The sequence below is a fragment of the Labrus bergylta genome, chromosome 7 (assembly GCF_963930695.1).
Source record: "Labrus bergylta chromosome 7, fLabBer1.1, whole genome shotgun sequence".
Classification (NCBI taxonomy): Eukaryota; Metazoa; Chordata; class Actinopteri; order Labriformes; family Labridae; genus Labrus; species Labrus bergylta.
The window spans coordinates 16096834-16117465 of NC_089201.1; the positions used below are offsets into that span (position 1 = coordinate 16096834).

The 20632-nt window shown below is 39.5% G+C and overlaps 1 protein-coding gene across 1 annotated transcript in view; it reads left to right on the forward strand.

Moving 5' to 3' along the window:
* Positions 1-3789: 3789 nt before the first annotated feature.
* The window catches only part of pik3c2a (phosphatidylinositol-4-phosphate 3-kinase, catalytic subunit type 2 alpha), a 57562-nt gene continuing 40719 nt past the window's right edge, over positions 3790-20632 (forward strand). Inside the window, exons 1-2 of the mRNA XM_020636452.3 lie at positions 3790-3902; positions 11134-12376. Of these exons, the coding sequence (XP_020492108.1) occupies positions 11216-12376 (1161 nt within the window). The 5' untranslated portion in view covers positions 3790-3902; positions 11134-11215. The remainder of the gene's footprint in view (positions 3903-11133; positions 12377-20632) is intronic.

Sequence of the window (20632 nt, forward strand, 5' to 3'; positions counted from 1 at the left end):
TACAGGGGGGGAGAAAAGATTGTGTTCACCATGGCAACGCCCCGCCCTCGCCTGCCCCGATTGGATAGAAAAAATTTCTACTTTCGTTGCAAAACAGTCGCGTTGAGTTCTGATTGGACGGTTGAACTGTCAATCAGAGTGTGTCACAGTATCAACCCGTGGCTTATGGTGCATTCATTAGGTGTCGGATACATCGGAAAAACGACTTTCCGAGTTGTAAAATGCACATGAACACCTGCTCAAGTCGGAACAACAACCCGGAAACTCGGGTGCCCGACTTACCGACTTGACGTCAGAATTTTCATCACGAGGGGCTAAATATTTTTGTTAATTTTAACATACTTTTTATTAGGCGAATTCACGTATTGCAAATCAACATTTTGCTGAAATATAACTTGTATCAGAGACATTCAGACATCCCGAGCTGAAATCACGTGAACACACTGAAGCCGGAAGACCGACTTCACAACTCGGAAAATGGGTCCATCCGAGGAGCACCTGAATGCAGCATTAAGGTGCTTTGAGAGCATAGAGAGCTGCTGTACGTGGCGTTCAGACAGTCCCCCACGAGGGCTGAGTGAGAGTTTCATTCAAGTCAAAGCAATAAAATGAATAGAGATTACTCATGTCTAAATAAATATTTCTGCATGACATCATCTGCCAGTGCAAAGTAATCCAACAAAGATGGAAAACATCATTCGTTTTAACAGAAATAATCTAAATTCTCTTGATGTTTGAGGCGAAATTGCTCGCTCAGTATACATTTACATGGAAAACAGAATCAAAACAACCAAAGCGCGCCGATGAAATTCTGGAGCGATCAAATACAAAAAATAAAAACAATAAAAAGGTTCATTTATTTGCTTGCGCTATAAGTCCGAATTGATGATCGTTAAGATGTGGATGTTGTTCATACTATGAAGCCTGCAACATTTGCTTTACAATAAAAAATAGAATTATAATAAATAATCTCCATCTTTCAGACACTTAAAGACACTGAGCACAAGTTAAGATGTTAAAATATCAAAAACAGCATAGTATAATAAAACTAAAAAGCATATCTGAGTCCGGTGCAAAGTCATGTCGAGCCTTATAGATTAATACATTTATTTTAAAATCAACACGAAAACTGCCAGGCAGTCGGTGTAAAGGTTTTAAAATTGATGTAATGTGTGCTCTCCTTCTGGTCATTGTTAGCCCTCGTGCTGCTGCTGTGTTTTGAATTAATTGCAGTTGATTTACTGTATTCTTTGGTAGACCAGAAAGCAGAGCATTACAATAGCCTGCTCGTTATAAAAGCGTGCACCAGTCTCTCAACCTGTCTGATAAATGATTGCTGTCAGGTCACTCTACATTTATATAGTGTCGATATGAATGTCAAAGAAACAGCAACAGAAGTGTAGGAGGAATTATGATGCACTTGCACTGTAATTGAACTTCCATCAATCTGCTCATACTATATCATTTATCTATTCTGTTATATTATATATAGAGTTTATGTTTTTGTTTTTACATGATATTGCTCCAATGCATTGTATGTACATACATACTGTATGTTGCTTATTTCTTATATAGCCTATAGCTTACATTTAAAAAAATAACATTTACAAATTTTAAAGAATGCTTTGATGACAACATTTATCTCACTTTTAAACGTTTCTGTATGAATTAATGTTACTCACTTCTTAATCTTCATAACAGCCCTCTGGGACTTACTTTCTAAAATAACTTTAATTTCATTTACTTGATTCTATGAAGTAAATTAAATTTGAAAGCTAATTCTGAATATAACATGCTGATCTTTTGAACATGCTGATTTTCTTTTCTTACATACTTACATAGATTCAAGATCCAAGATTTTTATTTGTCACATGCTCATACAGATGTGCAGTGAAATGTAAAGACTGTTCCGCAAGGCCATGCAATAACACATACGCACATACAAACTAGAGACATGCTTCTCACACACAAGGGCCTGAATTACAAACATGAACAAACAGGATCTGTAGACATGCATTAATGGAGAGCTGTCAGAGTGAGGCTGCTACACAGTGAGCGCGCCAGAGCCATTTGGGGGACCTTGGCAGTACTCAGGAAAGGACCTGGCACTTCTCCAGCCAACTTCCGTATTTTGGTCTGCACACTCTCGTTCCAAACCCAAGTCTCTACAGCCTGAGCTACCCCAAAATCCTGAACTCATAATTGTTGGGAGATACATTTGAGATGATCAATATCAGTTTGAGAAGACACAGGCCTGTTTCTCACAACCTTAATCAATATTCTGATTTCTTGCCAAACTTCACAAACATAAAAGCAGACTGCTGCAAACGGCCTCTTTTAATTAAAGTATGAACTCTTCTTTGGTCTTTCTGTGAATTAAAAACATCATAAATCTCTAAAGAAATTTACCTCTTATTAAAATATGTAAATAAAGTCAATCATTTGTGTAATTAAGGCTTTATTTTTTATCACCCTTGTACTGTCTCCAACTATTGTTTTATGTTTCTATTATTTATTATTTGATTTCCATTATTCTTTAATACATATACAGAAATGAAACATCATACAATGTTATGTTATTTGTAAAGTACAATAAAAAAAAATTAAAAATTAAAAAGTTAAAAATAAGAAAAATGTTGTTGTGTGCTCAAACAGGCTGTTTGGAGATTTTCCCTTCATGACATCACAAAGGGCAGTAACCCCTCCCTCAGGTGGGTGACACTCCCACAGCTAGGTGTTTGTTCTGTTCTTTGAGTCTGCCTTCTCACTGTAAACAATAGGACATGGAGCCAAGCAAGAGTCAAATCGGCACAGAAACAGCCTGTTCTGAGCTGGGCTGAAATAGAGGGGTTTATAGGCATGATCAAATACAGGATCAGAGTGGATTTAGAACAAGAAACTTCACACACATGTTTTGGGGAGCTCTCAGACTTTTTTTTAAAACTGATTTAAATTGAGGATAATATGTGACCTTTAAATAGGTAACAATCAATATTCAAGATAACAGCTGGTTTTGTCCCTTTTAATCTCTTAAAATGTTTAAGATATCCCTTTTTTTTCCTTTTGCACCAAAATTGGTCGTGCATCACAAGCTCAGAAATCGTCAAATCACACGTAAAAGACATCATCATGACTCCAAGCTGCACCTGTTACACACTTTTTAGTTTCACCGTTATATTTCTCTATTTTTTTATAGAGTTATCAAAACCCAAAACATAAAAATCTTTCTATGGATCTCCTGAGCTTTTGTCTCACTTGGATCAAGTGCAATGAGCAGAGAATATTTATTTTACTGACGACACAACATGTAATTTAATATGATGCAGTTGTAAGAATAACAGTTTCTTTAAGAAACTTCACAGACATGTTTTGGGGAGCTCTGAGACTTCTGTGACGTACTGTATGATAAACAAAAATAACAAATACAATCAAAACAGGATGAAATAAAATTTACAAAAATTATCTTCTGTTGACATTTATATCAGGAAGTGAGACCATCAAAGAAGTTACATTTGGGTGGATTGGTACTGGAGAAAATAAATAAAAATTGCAGAGGAGATACGAATTCCCTTGGGCTACAAAGCCACAGGCTGAGATACATGCAAAAATAGTCTCTTTAATTAAGACATGAGTGGTCAAAATTACAAGGTGCAACAAGGTGAATAATAAAAACAGCAGCAAGCTTTTCAGTCCTTGTTTTGACACTTCCCCCGTCTGACCACACGGTGGCGGTGCTGTCCCATTTAACATCCAGCACATCGACTCATCCGAGCGGAGAAGTAATCCAACCAAAACTCCAACCAACCTCCTCAACAGGAACTGACGTCCCCTCAGTGCAAGTGGACGGAAAAAAAAAATGCAGCTGCAGGAAAAAATGGCTCCAAACACCGCACCGCTAAAAGGTGAGTAACTAACCTTTTGTACGGTAAATGTTTGCGAGTTAAAGTTTTGTTTTTCAGTTGCCTGAAATCGTCGTTCGCGGCTCCATAGCAACCGACCCCATAGTAACCGACCGTTTCCCAGAAGAAGAAAAAACTGCATCTCTTCCTTGTTGTGAGCAGTTTGCAGTTTCCTTGGTGATTTTTTTAGATTAATATATCAGTGTTGTTAAAAAAAAAAGTACAGAGCAGGCACATTAGTGAAGCTGAATTCAGCCGTGTTATTTCTCAGTGAATGGTTTGTTTGCCTGCCGTTGCGTGCCGTGCTGTGCTGTTTGGTTCACGGGCTAACAAACTTAGCATCCAACAAAGTCTGAAGTTAAAGTTCCAGCCGCTCTCTAAAGTATCAAGAAGTGACATTTGATCTCTCCTGCCGCGGTCACTTAGCTGGATTTTAATTCGTATTGTCTATTGATACCCCCAGATGTATCTGCTTTTATCAAATCAGATAGCTCTTGCTTGTATGTGTACAACGTGAAAAGGACGAACGTACATAACTTATTGACATTTCACTCCGCATCTTTCATCGTGAGGTGAGCATCAGCCGAGTTATCTTAGTCATCTAGCCGACATGTAAACAGATAATGTCCATGTCAACTGTTTGGCATTTTAAAGCCTCAACACTGACAAAAGGAAATACCTACTCTACAGGTTGTGTAACTGCAACACTTGTATTTCTGTCGTTTAAATGTCTACCATAGTCAAGAATCACCCCTGATAATACAATACCTTAGTGCTAACCATTTACACCTTGAATTAAATACTTTGTTTTGATAAAATTGATTAATGATAATTCCTGTCATCATGTTGTTCATACTCTAAAGCATGCAACATGTGCTTTACAATTTCATTAATTAAAAAATATGATAAAAATAAATAAATAATGATATGTTTTTTATTTAAAAAGCACATTTCAGACTCAAAGACACTGAGCATTAGTTTTGAGTTAAACAAACATTTAAACACAACAACAAAGGATGAACAAATGAATACTTGGCGACATTACACACAGGTCATATAATCAACAACAAACTATACAACATGTAAAACAGTATGCACATTCACAAACATGGGTACACATGTAATTTTTATTATTGTTTTTGGGTGAGCTTTTTATAGCTCATTCAAATCTGTCTATCTGAGCAAGGAAAAGACGTGATGTCAACTATCAAGAGAGGCAAATCACACTCATAACCAAGCACAGATTCTACCTGATTTTAAATGTTTGATCTTGTTCTGTTTTCTTATTATAATGGACACATTTCCATTTCTGAGCGTGATTTATGAGAGATATGCTGCAGCACGTAGGCCTTGTTGCTTCGCATGCATTCTCTGCAAGAAAATATTTTTTTTCATTGTTTATTAATATGTCAGCTATCTTCAGCAATGTATTTACTTTCCAATTAATTTGTTTGTATTGGGACATCAATACATATAGGCATTGTTACGTCTAATTACAATGCAACTGATGCAATGTTTATTCTGGCCATGGCTAATTTACAATCCTTGTACCTGGTTAGTCTTCGAGGAAATAACACACGATACAACAACACTGAAATAGACATCAGAACTGACGATTGTATGAGACGTATAGGCAGTGACATACATATGTAAAAGCTAACAATAAAGCAGACATAGACGGGCAGATTGATGATAATGACTCATAAGAAGTTGAGAACATGATGACGGTCTGTGTTTCTCAAAGTCTAATGAGAACTCTTTGGATGTCCAAAATGTCTTGTTTTTGTCTACATACTACAATATTTCAGACTTTCTTTGAGAGTTGTGTGAAAAACACCTGAATATTTTCATTGAAGACCATATTACAAGATTATAACCTTTTTCCTACTAAAAATAATTCTCAAAACAATTAACAATCCTATATACAATTAAATTCTTTAGTTGTTGTGTCTCAGATATATACATTTTTTGGAGGACATTTCATATTTCTGTCCCATAGTGCTCTTAAATTGTCATTTTTGTTTCTTATTATGCAACATATGTTCTAAAAAGGTGAGGCAGCAAGAGTTCAGCTGTGTTTTTTCCTCATTGAAAAACCAATTAACATATCTTAGGAATCTATAAACTTGACCTGGTTACTTATTTTCCTTTTTAGAGATGCTGCACTGTACTTTGCTCAGCTGCCAAGTTTACTGCCAACACCTGCACTTTTCACAGCTGTGAGAAGCTTAACCTGAACTCAGTCCCATAAGAACAAACCTGAACATAAAGGATAGGTTCACAGTTTCCAAAGACAGTGTTAAAACAAGAGCCCAGTGCCCTTTATGTACATTAAAACTGTACTCTTTACTACTGTTACTGCTAGATACCAGGAGATCCCTATTTACTGTCACAACAGAATTTTAAACTAGAATATGATACTTGTAAAAATCAAACAAATTTTACACCCGTTTCGATACCACAACAACAAAACTTGTGTAGGTCATAGTAGCGCCCGTTTTTAACAAACAGGGACAGGACGGACATACAGTGCTTTTCTTCTCAGCGCACAAACGCTTCATACAAGCGCTCCCGAGCGCATAGTGCGCTTTTCTGATTGAAAAAACTGCTAGGAGGACATGGGGTCTTAGTAAGCACAGTCTAAAGGTTATTTGTCCAATCAAACTGATTGATGCGACCATAAAACATGTAATCAAGGACTTAAAATACACACTTAGCTTTATTAAATTGAAACCAAAACAAGACGATAAAGAAAAGTGTGTGAGTGTGTGTAACAGAGAAAAATTAGATGTACAGACTGTTTCTAAAGGGAAAATTAAACTGTACGTTTAGTAAAGAGAAAACATGACAGTGTATCTCTTAAAGGGCAATCTGTTATTGTAACCTCTGCATTCTTACATTTCTAAACTCAAGCAACCTGGAGGTTCTATCATTTTCGAACTACTTGAAAGGTATTTATGTCTTGCTCAGACGTTGAAAGTATCTTTTACAGGACCTCGGCTCTACCATCCTCTTCCATGGTGCAGATGAAATGAGTTTGCAGTATTGTTCTTGGCTGTCGTTGTCTCTTTTTTCCCCATACGTTGAGTTTGAGCTTTTCTTCCATTCTTTGCATGTCTCATGTTGCCATATATTGACTTTAAGCATATGGCTATCTCTTGAGTCAGGATCTTACAGTAAGACATCTTTTTGGTAACCTTAATGTACAACCAAACCCCATACTTGATTTGGCACTATATAGGACTGATGAGACCGATCTGCAAAGCTCTCTATTGGAACTATGTTTATTACAAAGTGTAATCATGTTCCATGCTTTCTCAGATTAGCCCTGTGTTTACATGCAGAATCAGGAAGTAGCTGCTGTTAAATGTCTGCTCCAGGTCAGGCTTTTTGACCTTTTGACTTTTGAACAGTGACTTCAACTACAAAGCGTCCATCTCTCAGTACATGCACTCTCACTGTGTGCAGAATCAATGACATACGGATGAGCTGCTTTGGCCAGACCATGTGAGGTTTTTGTGCACAGAATTAAGCTCTCGATGCCAACAGGCTCTACAAGACTATGACCTTTGTTTTCATGCATTTCGTGCCCTCCAACTGTGTTCTTGATGAAGTTGGCTCACAGATCTCTTGTTTGTAATCTTAATGAATGCAGCCACATTGTCGCTGCCTGCTGGTGTGAGCACAGCTGATAAGACAGTCTTGGGCCATGGTGCTAACATAATGCTAACAGAGTGGGAGAAGGCCAAAGGAAGAAAGAGAGAAAGAGGGAGAGAGACCCGTTGGGCTGCTTAGCATGCCAAATTCCTCAGCTGCACAATAGTGCTAGGCCAGCCTGAGCCCCAGCACAGCCAGCCTTCTCCACCACAATGGGAGGGGAAGCTCAGGAGAGGCCGTGACGCCTGGGGAGGGAAGGAACTCACTCAACCCTGGGACTGTGATCATTCGATGAATGGTTGCTTTGAGAAGGCGCTGTGTCATTTTAGGACCACAAAACAGTCTTTGCAGCAATGTTTTAAACAGGTCCTAGATATTCAACCCTGTCTTCTAGATTGTATGTTTGTGAAGACTAAACTACTTTCCTAATATGATATAGTGACAGGATAATCTTTGGCAGGATTGAGGTTGTTACAAATCACGATACCAGAATTTTACACATTGATGTGATACTAGTAAAAAATCAAAAAATATCAACACCTTTTTCAGTTCCACGGACAAACAAAAATAGAAGTCCTAAGCTCTTGAGTTTGTTTACTTTCTTGTTTTTGACCACTAAGAATTGCAAAGTTTCTGCAATTTCGGTACCAAACAATTGCCAATGTTTTTGTGCAACTTAGACACTGTGTCTTTGATTGCTTGACAGTATGGTATAGACCCATTTAAAGATATTCCATTATCACCAGTAATCCAGTTGAACCAACCTGTGGATTTGGATGGACTACAGCTCTCTCCCAGGTCACGCTTGTCAGTTTTGGATTAAAAATATTTGACCTTACCTATACTATAGATCATTAAAACAATGGAGATTGTATTGTTTAAAAACACATCACTGTTTCTCCTACCAAATTAATGGTAGTGGACCTGACCCCCCCCCCCCCCCCAAGTTAAGCATGAGTTATGTTCACCTCTGTTGAATGTAGAAATACATGATCTTTGTACAGAGCTGCCACACCAGCGTCCAGAGTTTGACTTAAATTTGACTTTAAAAACTCCAGGCTAAGTAACTCCAGGCTTTACGCTTCAGTCAAGTGAAGTCAACGAAAGCACTTTAGTTTAGTTTTCAGAAAGATTGTGTTTTTGGTTAGAATTCATTTATAATCTAATGTAAATCCTTACGTTATTCTGTAAGAAACCACAGCGAATAAGAATAGTGCTGCTGTCACTAGGTGTGGTTAATGTACTGCAAGATTGCAAATTTAGTCAAACCATAAATACTTGTTGGTCAACATTGTTCTTAAATGTTCTGTAACATTTTAACAACACACCTTAAAAAACATTTCCTCACGTTAATAGAATTAATTAGTTAATTGGGTCACTCTCTCGTCCAGTTTTCAGCATCAACTATTTTTCAGAGTTTGTTGGCAACACAAGCACAGCAGTTTTGCATCAGAGAAAAGCATTGGTACATGAATTAACAACAAAAATAGTAGTGAGTTGCTTGTGTGCACAGTAGTAGATCTACTAGTCTGCATGCCAATATGAGTCATCACATTTACAAATCACTTTGCACAATTGTTTGAAGTCTTTATTAGGTATGTGGTAAGCCTGGCTGCTCTGTCAAAGTGATCAACATAAAGGTCCACTAAAAGAGGAGCGTTCTCTGAGAGTAGGCTGATCAATTTAAATAGCCTGAAAATGCCAGATATGTAGACCATGCTGTGGTTATGTAACCTAACCATTGCCCTTGGCCTTCAAAACAAATAAGAGTAATTATTGGCTGTCAATACACGACAAATGGCAGCCAATCAATGAGAAGTCAAATGCTGGTTACAGTAACAAGGCCGGGTGAAACCTTATATAAAGAACTGAAAATCCCCTTCCAGAGAGGGGCGTGGTCAAACACCTCTCTCTTGCACATCAAGCTACAGACACAAAGATTGTCATTTTAGTTTTTATAAATCTGCAACGTGGTTGTTATTTCGGCAAACTTGAGACTTGTTTATGCAAGTAAATCACAAGATAATAGGTTTCTTTTTTTCGCGGTCATATCTCTAAAGTAAGCCAGAGTGAAGCCACTCTGTAACTTATTATCTGTTGAATTGAGACTCACAAGAAACAGGTGAACATGGGCTACTCAAGTGAGATGGATAAAGAAATGATGGTGGTCTTGTCTGCAACGTAAACACCACATGGAAAAGGAAGAAGTCTTGGCCCAAAAGTTGTAATGCTAACCACTGGCTTTACTGGAATTACTGAGAAATATAGCCGAAGGGATCAGAGTAGAGGTGGGCGATATGGGAAAAATATCATATCACAATTTTTTTGGGGGCAAAATCACGATCACGATTTTATCACGATTTTTTTCATACTGATCTTTAGACAAATTTGTAAATTACTGACCAGCTCAACCAAACTTATTTCCCTGTATAATGTTTTTAAATGCACAAAAACTGTGCTGACAAGTTTAATCTATTTGAAAAACATCTTTGTAGGAGGTCTGGAGGTCTCTCACCCAGAACATCTTTAGCAGCAGAAATGTCTTTCCTTCAATTTGATCGATATTTATGAACAATTTGAAGGTTTTCCTCACCACTTTGAAATTATATGTCCTCTTTTTATGTTCATCAGGAACATTTTCACACAGTGATGCATTCATTTAAAAACATGTAGACTTTGAGTTCTTGTGTTCCTGTTCTATTTAACCCTGCAGAATTCCTACAGCTGAAGCTCTGCAGCCTTTGTTGTTTTTTATGACATCATTGGACTAACTTTAGTTTTGTTTATATATAATCAAACATATTACAGAATGTGTTCATTCTGTGACACATGATCAAAGTAAGTTTTACTGACAGAAGAGTTTAATTCATAGGGGGTGGGACATTGTTGATTGACAGACAGACAGTCACTATGGTTACTCACTCTCACTTGCCTGCTGCTTTGTAAAATCGTTTAGCCTAATCCCTATAGGGATCACAAAGCTTCGGGTGGAGAGGCTTGATAAGTAACTTTTAAAAACTGAGAGAGAGCAGAAAACACTGACAGCAACATTTTAAACACCGGGGTTATATCTCCCATCACTGACTGTCTGAGCTCTGCCCTGTCTGTCTCTGATTGTTAACATCTCTCCGTGTCGCTATCTGAGATGTAGGCTAATCTTAACTGTGCACACTATGCAGATAAGTTAACTGTTGCTCACAGCGTGTCGGTTTGGAAAAATATCAGAACAGTTGCATATAACCGAGATGGAGTTGTTTTTGCGGACGTCATTTTTAAGTTTTGTTTTCGTTTTCACCGCTGCAGAGCAAAAAAGGGGGAGATGCGTCTGTCGGAGCATAAACTGCAGCATGATAGAATAAACACATAAGCCCGGTTCTACGATCTCTCTGCTTTGGCAGATCGTCAGCAAGTTAAAATCCTTCACGATCTAAGATCGTTATATCGCCCACCACTAGATCAGAGAATTGTCAAAACTTCATATTTCTGGTCAAGGCTTTGTTAATGAATTCTTGAAGCTCCTTTGAACCTGTTTGACCTCCTCTTCAAGCTACCTAAATTATGTTTTTCTCTTTTTCAGGTGTTTAAAACATTTTAGCGGTACCCCTTGGGCCACTCTGACTTAAAGGCTGAAACACCCATGGCACCTTTTAGTTGACAGAATGGCCCAGATTTCAAGTGGTAATGGGTTCAAGCTGGATGTCCCCCAGCCGAAAGGGGTTGTGGGTAAAGAGGAAGCCCTTCGCATGGAGGAAGAGGCTTTAGCGAAGTTGCAAAGGGATAAGAGACCGACCCTATCAACTTCAGCCCCGTCGTCTTCCTCTGCAGCATCCTTCTCAAAACCAAAACCATCAAAGTCGACCACTGCTGCTCCTCAACCATCACCCTTGACTCACAGACCAGAAAAGGACCTCATTGTCTTTCCAGAGACCAAGAAGCAGGCAGAGCAAGACCAGTTCAGTGACATTGATGTGGACAAACTGACTAATGAGGAACTTGAAAAGCTCCTACTGGACGAAAACTTTGGGGCGAACAGCAAAGTGCCCCGGCCCTCATCACTGCTGGGGTTTAACCTCAGTGCCTCCTACCCAGGGGGCCATGCCTGTAGTTCCTCTCCTTTCCAGAGTGGCCAGTGGACCCCTGTTCTGTCCACCCCATCTAGCTCCAATGTGTCCACTCCCACCCATCAGCCTATCCCAGTTTTCCCCTCGGCTCCATTCCCCAAACCAGGCACATTTCAGAACGGCTTCACTCCAACCATGTCTCCCTTCATGACCATGTCGGCACAGCAGCCATCCTTCATGGCATTCACTCCCATCCAGCCTGCTGCTGCCATGGTCTTCCAGCAGCCAGCTGTGGACCCGCAGATGGCCAAACTCTTCGACAAGATTGCCAGCACCTCAGAATACTTGAAGAATGGCAAATCATCCAGCACTGACCTAGATTCCTCTCAAGCAGGCATAGCTTCCCTGGCACCCAACCCACCACCCCAGCAGCCAGCAGTGACGGAGTCCTCTAGCATTAGTCGCTTTGACTGGCTGGATCTGGACCCACTTACGAAGCGTAAAGCTGATAATGAGGATGCCTCCCCGGCAGCAGGAGACCCCACACAGACAGCACAAGGACCTTCTGCCGGGGATCCTTGGGACGCAGTGCTTGAGACTGAAGGGAATAGCACAAACAGCAGCAGCCCACCTCTGGAGGGGAAAGCATCTCTGTCAGTTCGCTCACCGGCCAGGAGAATTTCACCAGGTGCTGGTGTCACCAGGAGTCACTCGCTCAACATCCCAGGGACCTCCTCTCAGCACAAACCAAACAATCAGGTAGGAGCTCTGTCACAGAAAAATGTTTGAAACTGAAAATGTTTCCTAACTGCTGATAATTCAGGCAAAGTCAACTCTGTTCCACAATTGGCATCATGTCCTATCAGGAAAATTATTAACATGTAGCTTTTTATCCTGGCACTGGTGTCCTAAATGAACACAGATTTCTCACACAGCTACCTTTCAGTCTGTACTCTTCCCACTGACACGGCTCAGTTGAAAAGAGTTTGTTACATCCTTCTGTGAACTGCATCAGGATCAGTATCAGTCTCATTATTTGTATACAGGGAAGGAAAGTATCACCTGCCAAATGCAGGACAAATATTGACCTTAGCAGGCTAAAATTATGGGTCTTTCTTCTTATATCATTAAATGTCATCTTTATAATGCAATACTAAAATAACAAATAGTCAAGTTTTAACTTTACATGATATATGTGATGTTTCTGTCTTATTTCTTTTGTTCTCGATACCATACAATCTCTCTAATTTGAATGATCGATGTTATCAAAAAGTACCAAAGCAGAAAGAAGTCATAATCTCAAACAAAAACTGCCACACTGTCTAAATTGCACAAATATTGCAGGTACTGAAACGTTGCAAAAGTATTTATGCAATTTAGACAGAGTTCAGGAATTTGCCTGTATTTTATGGGAATTAGAAAAAAAGAACTTGCCAAGGACTTCATATTTTGTTCCTGTGGTATCATAACAGGTTTTGATTTCTACTAGAATTATATCAGAGTTTAGAAATCTGAATGATTGGAAATGTTTAGTCACATGTAACAGTGGCAGGTCAAGAAAACATTTAATTTCAGACCCTGTTTTATTCTATACACTGTAAAGTAAAGTGATCAAACAACACAAACAGTGCTCTAATTAAGCAGATTAGCTGAGTTTTAGAGCATTAGTCTAAGGCTCTTAATTATTACTCATTCACTTTTGGGTGTTTGTTGATATTGGGAAAAAAAACTAAGTTTGAAATCAAGTTTACAGTTTTTGATAAGGGGGGTAATGTGAGTGAGAGTAGTGGGCCCTGAACAATGGAAATATGGATTCTTGCTCAATGATATGACACAACACTGGGCAGAATCGTGCAATTCTAGTTTTTTTGCTATCAAGGAATTGAGCTGAGAGGTCCAGCCATCTGTCTTTTTTTCTTTTAAGATTTATTTTTGGGCTTTTTGGGCCTTTATTAGAGAGACAGGACAGTGGATAGAGTCGGAAATCCAGGTGGGAAAGAGAGAGAGAGCGTGAGGAAAAACATGCAGGAAATGAGCCACAGGTCTGATATGAACCTAGGCCTCTGTACATGGGGCGTGAGCACTAACCACTACCCTACCTGCTAGACTGTCTGCTAACTGAATTGTACTACCGGAACCCCCCCCGCAGTCTATCTTTGTAACAACATACTCGCAGTAAACTTTCAAATGAAACCACAGCTATTACATTAGTGAGTCTAAAGTTCACTCTGAGCACATGATGGTAGATCTTCTTGTTCAACCAAAAACACTCATCAAAGTCTTTCTAGCTATTGCATGCATACTCCTCAGCCCTTCCTAGCACATGCCCTTACATCCTCTTTCCCTATGATCCCTGTAATTAAGTTTTTCATCGTGGTAAGCTGCCCACTGTTTCACCCCACAATTTTCCACAAGCTGCATTTTGTGATTAATTTTGCCATGCAGGACTCGCGAGATCTAACCCCTTGTGATGCATATTTAGAGCATTCATTTGGGACAGTGCTAGGGGCAAGTGGCATGGGATATTGTACCCTCTAAATCTTTTTATTCCCCCCTTAAACGAGTCAACCATCTGCCATTTGGCTGAAACAAGACAAGTGTTTGAGTCTTCAGCAGCACACCCGTCATCCAAACATGAACTTGTCGCCCTCTATTCCTTCCTCTTTATTCAGTATTGAAGCGTCAGATCATTTCAGAGTTGTAGATCTTGTTGGGAAATGAATGGCTAGAGATATGACATGCTAGTTCATCAGGATAATACTAACCCCTGTTCCTCAAGAAATCTGCTAAGAATTTTAAAGCTCTGAACAATCTGTTCTATCATTGTGTCAGTTCTTTTTGCGGTTTTCATGACACACACTTCCTGCTCATTGTGTCCTGCTCTGTGTCATGACCGAACAATTAGTCTCTGTGGGAAGTTTCTTACACCAGGGAGATAATCAACCTTGCAGTGCTGTACAAGGAAGGCCCTGGTTTCAAGAATTCCCCTTGGTTTTTGGAAAACCAGGAAATGTGACATCATTTTTGAACACAGTGTTTGGGAAGATTATAGGTCAGAACAGTAAAAAATGTAGAGACAGGTCTTAAACATGAGCAGCCGAAGCTTTTTCAATCTACTTTTCTAGTTGGTTTTTAGTCTCATATGTGGGACTCGACAGACATATACTTAGCTACTCATCAAAGGCAACTTATCTGGTCTGTACGCCCTGCTGTGTCTTCCAGGGATGAGGAATGTGTGCCGCTTTGAAAGGGTGAAAAGGTGTTTGTTTACACTTGCCTATATGTTATGTCTAGGGGGGAGCCTGCGTTAGTTGGTTGGACTGCAGTGTTATGTAATTTGAGCCATTTGAGTTCAACATCCAACCCTCTTACACTCACTTGTCTTTTTATTTGTATACAAATTACCTGCAGTCTATATGAGTTTGGGATGGTTTGTGTGTTTAAGTTGCCCCTTTGTTCCATGTGCTTTCCCTGGCAGTCTGCACCCAGGAACAGGAACAAGCCTGTACAGCTCACGATCAGAGCAATCTAAGAAATGGCCCTCATACCGATCCGTGCCAGCGCCACTCTTATTTAGACTCAGGGCAGAGAGATGCTAGGATTACAACAAATTAAGATTTGAGTGACTGGGATAAGATCTTGCAATGGTGGGAATCAACACAACGCACTTCAAAAAGTGTGGAAAGTAGGGTCCGAACCGATTTGTGATTTTTATTGCTGATGAATTAGGGAGAGTGAAAAATCTGATACCGATATATTGACCGATATCTTTCTTTGATCAATGTTTGAAGAGATAGATACACATTTTTATTGTGTTGATGCCTCAAATGCAGTTATCAAACACTTGTGTACAAGGAAGACAAGTTGGTCACTCATCTGGAAAGTAACTGCGCATGAACATGCATCACGGCTTGACACTCTGGAGAGTGACAATGCTCGTTGTAAACTATATAAAATCCTCTGCTGGTGACGGCCAGAAAGAGAACAGTTAGTGTGTCAATGAAACTCAAATTAAATGCTATTTGACTAATGAAAAGAAAATCTAGTAACATCGGCATATATCTGAAATAAAATTAGCCGATACGATAGTCACTGGATAAGCTCATATCGGCCGATATTATCAGCTGGTCAATTAATCAATTGGGCTCTTGTGGAAAGTTTTTCATATGAAGCAGCAGTTTGAAAGGTTGAACACCAAACATAAATCAATGTTTACTGGAGAGCCATAAGCAAGGGACCATTTGAGTGAAACTAGACTTCACCCAAAGAGACTAGAAAACCAGGAACTTCAAACCCCATAAAGAGTCCTTTCAAAAAGGGGCTTTCTCTTTCTCTGCCTGCATGGAGCACACAGGTCAGTGTACAGTGATGACACAGCTTGGCTGAGGTGTGATCCAGGTTTTGCCTCACTTTCAAAGAAGCGGACTAAAGCATTCTATTCAGCAGCAAATAGGTTTTTTACTTGCTTCCGTTTAAAGACCAAACCAATGTTTTGCATGGATTTTGCCCACATGTTATGCAATAACTTTGCTGCAAAAACAGATTTCAAAGCAGGCACTTATGTGGTAAATATTATTCAGGGGTTTTCCTACAATTTCAGACGGCTTCTGAGTGAATCACCTTACAAAGGATCTGAAACATTTGTAAAGATGCATCTGTTTTTGTTGTTGTCAAAGAAACTTTATCTGTAACTTAACTGTTTAAAATGTCAACTTTCATTGACTAGAGGCTCCAGAAACACAAGAGCCATGATGAGAGTGAGATACCAAACAGCATTTTATCCATGAGCTGTGAAAGAAGTTCAAACACATTAGATTTAAAAACTGTGTTGTTAAGAAGCCAAGTGTTTTCATGCTACTATTACTCATTATTTTCATAACAACCCACGGTAAAATTATTTCTTTATTGCACAGACTTCCTCTCAACAGTGTGAGCGATGAGAGCGAACGCCCACCAGAGTTTTAAAAATAACTCTGCACCACATGTAGGATGATTAGATAGAGACGATGGTCTGAGTGTCGGAGCAGATACAGACATTTACACACGGCTTAACCCTTTGCATTAAAAGCTGAATCAAATGTAATAAAAAGCTTGCAGCACAGTTTGAAGCACTGGTTCTATTCACGTCTTGGATGCAAGTGAAAAATGTCTCTACAACTATAACATTGCATCTCCATTAGCTGGTGTGGTAAAAAAAAAACAATACTCTGTAATGTATAGTCTAGTTGTGGAAGCTAACAAAAAACAGTTTTCCCTTCCGGGTGGAACACCTGACCAGTAACAAAGGTTCCTACCTTAGATAACCGTAAATTACCCTGTGAGATCCTTTTTACTAACACCACATTATTTTGATAATCTGCTCCTTAATTGGTTTTTGTGTAGGAATCAATGCAAGGGACAATATTTGTATGAGTTTTGTTTAATGTCATTCAGTATAAAGCAAGACTGGCAACTAAAGGAAACAGAATCCTCGGTGGGATCGCCTTTGTTTTGGAGGTTAATTCTCTCTTCTCTATCAATTGACCTGGGTTTACCTCCAAATGGGCCAAAGAGTCCGTGTAGTGTAGTGGTGGGGAAACTCAGAATTCCTCATGAATTGCACCACGTATGATTGTTATTGCTGTACTCCATTGATTCACTTTTTCTAATATGTCTGAAGGACTTTTTTTGGATGACTGTACTCAGCCTGAAGTTCACGATCGTTGTTGTGGTTGACAGTGTAACGTAAGATGTGGTGGTTTGGGCAGAGATGCACAATGGAACAAATGAATGGAGGCTTAGTCAGAGCCGGGCTATCGGCCATGAAGTCACACCAACTCTATGATAGTTTGCCTTCTCTTTCTCCCCTTCATTTATCTATTATTATCAGTTTCCGCTCTGTTCTATTTTTCTTTCTCTTTCTGTCTCTTCTGACTTCACAGTGTCTCACTTAATGTGTTTATCTTGATCACTTTACTGATTACTGTCAGCCCTTCTTCTTCTGTCCTTATATTCACTCAGTGCCTCTTGTGTCTGGTTACTACTCACTTGCTTTAGACTGTAAAAGCAGGTTAGTGATAATCATCAGTCAAACAAATATTTCCATCTGCACTTAAGCTGTTACACCTCACTGCACCATCGCCTGTTCAGACCTGGCTCCTTCTGTTTACAAAGCAGCTGTCTCAGTAAATGCATCTTTAAGTACAATCAACACTCAAACTGGTGTTAGACAGATTCATGTCGGTTATTGCCCTAATTGTTTCAAGAAGGGTAGCTTCACTTCATTCAGTGTGACTTGTTTTTGATCAAGCAGTACATCTTGAAATCCAGAGAAATGTCAGGATTTTAGTGAGACCTGTGCGTACAAGCTAGAGATGGGACTGATCCGATCTTTTATCGGTATTGGGTCTGATATTGACATATGGACTGACGGTGCTGATCATCGTCACTGATCAAGAACGATGGTTGGACACTTTAAACATTCTCAGCTCGCACAGTCTCTCTTTGAAGTCGTTCAGATTGAACTGTAAGTGTCCACAAATCATCTCCATCATGACGTTCAGACGAGACGGAACAGGATCAAAAGTACAATTCTTACACTTCAGTTTAAAATATTTATTTTGAAAACCTGACAGTTGTTGCTGCTTCCTGTTTGTATGTGAAGCCAGCACAATGCAATGCAGCAACAATAACACTATTGGTTCCGATATTGGAATCGGATCGGGACTGAAAAAAAGCGGATCGGTGCATCTCTAATCCAAGCATTAATGACTGAAATGTAGAAGCAAAAAGATGAAAAATGCAGGACATTTGAAGCAGCTTTGTTGGTCAGACTAGATTATTTATTCATCTTTTACGGAACCAGTACCTAGGGTTGCACAGAGATACAGTATAATAAAGATCATGATTAGGTTTAATAACCAGTCAACTAAATGAAATGTTGTGCAGCAGTGTTAACACACATTAACGTACTTTGCACGCCCTTTTCATTGCACTCTAAGCGAACATGTCTGTACCTGTGTTTTCTATCACTATCACTGATCCTTCAAAATGACCCGCAGGCTTTTAAAAAAAAATCTCATCATGTGCTGTGATCCAACATCACATATCTCTGCTTGAAACTACGCTACACCAGCATGCATTGTACATCTTCCCAACCAAGTTATGCACAGTCAAATCTCTCCTCCCCCCGCAGGTCTTCAGAAGCTCTATAATTTCTCTCACACCTCCGCACCATCCCACTCCAGACTCTGCCCCATTTTCTTTCAGTATCGTCTAATTACACCTCAGCACGACTGTTAGACGAAGCAGCAAACTTAACACCCTCTTAAAATTAATATTCCAGCGGAGGGATTGCAAGGTTAAAACATGTTGTGCTGGGATGTGTGAGTGTGACTCACTGGGCAAACAGCTTTTGTGTGTCTCATAACCTTTGACTTTGTTTAGTCGCAGAAAAAAAAACAGGAGACATATTGTGGACTAGGAGTGAGGAATCAGGTACAAACCAGACACTGATGCACATAACAAAAACAGAGCCAACGTGTTCGGGGGAAACATTTGAATTATGCAATGTTTTGGAGAAAAAACATTCCAGTGAGTGAACAGATTGGAAGCACATTACTCAGAGCTCTTCCAATCATAAAATAGCAAACAAGGGCTCGACAAGGTGGCAAAAGAAATATGATCGTGATAAGGGCTGAACGATGTTAGAGAAAACTTGCGTTCTGATTTGAAAAATGCAGATAATTAAACCATAAATGCAGTCTAATTTTTAAGTACAGATTAGGCCTGTATGATATAAGAAAACTGTTTGATATGTTTGTTTAATATTTTGATAATGAAATGAAGTGGGTATGGCTGGGCGATATATATTGAGTTTTTATGATTTATTAATACATTTTAAAACAAGATATCGAGTAAGACGATATTTTTAATATCGATATGGTTTGTGTTGCATTAAATAATGTTATACATGTAGAGCCGCCAGTTCAACTGTTTCAGTTTAAATTTATGTCATTGATTATGTACATGTTGACATTGTGCAGCTGACTCATTTGGGGTTAGGCCATGTGGTTTTGACGAGAAACAGGAAACGCTGCGAGGAGAAAGTAGGGGGAAGACATCCAGCGAAGGGCTCGGATTCGAGGGGACTATAGCCTCCATATATGGGGCACGCGTCATAACTGCTGCTACCTGCACCCCGTAATAGGCTGTTTTTAGGTTGCATTCCTACAGTATTTGTCTTTCATAACACAAATGACCTGCACAGGCACCCCCCACTCTGCTGTATGATTAGCTTTTGATATGTCCTTATATTGTAAAAATCTAAAATTGGGGGTGCCGTTAGCCGAGTGGTTAAGGTGTGCTCCCCATGTGCGGAGGCTGTATTCCTCGGGGTGGGCAGTCTGGTCTTTGTTATCACATATCCTTACAGCAAACTAATCAAAGTGCGTGTTTGAGAGCTTGTCTGTCCCTTTTACCACGGGGAGTTCAATTCATCACACAGGAAGTGTGAGTTCTGTCACTTCCTGATTTAGAGAAGAAGTTGATGTGTGTTTTCTAAGCTGCTTGTTCCGCTCAACTGTGGCGTCTCACAGGCACCCAGTGGTATCGATTGAAACAGTAGTGTTAAAAAAAAAATGCTCTTCACGTATGCAGCCAAAAACATTTTAGCCCCCACTAAGAGGTTGCTGAGTATTCACAGCCCGTTAAAAATCAATCCTCATCTCCTCACTAAGTGCTGGATCAGCATGAAGGCATCACTCACTATTTCAAAACAGAGCTTTGTTGTAAATAAAGCCTGCAGCAACAGCACTACACTGTGAAAGGTTGAGACTTGCATGTTGCAACTCGAGGTTTAAACTTTTTATTTGACACATTTTTGCTGCTTTTCTCAGATTTGAAGTTCAAGCTTCAAGCTCATGATACACTGACAGTCCAGGTTTCCTTTGCACAGTCCACAGGCTAATTGTCATTAAGCTGGCACAGAGAAGAGGAGAGGAGGTGTCTGATGTCTAGATGAGTGCTGAAACTCAA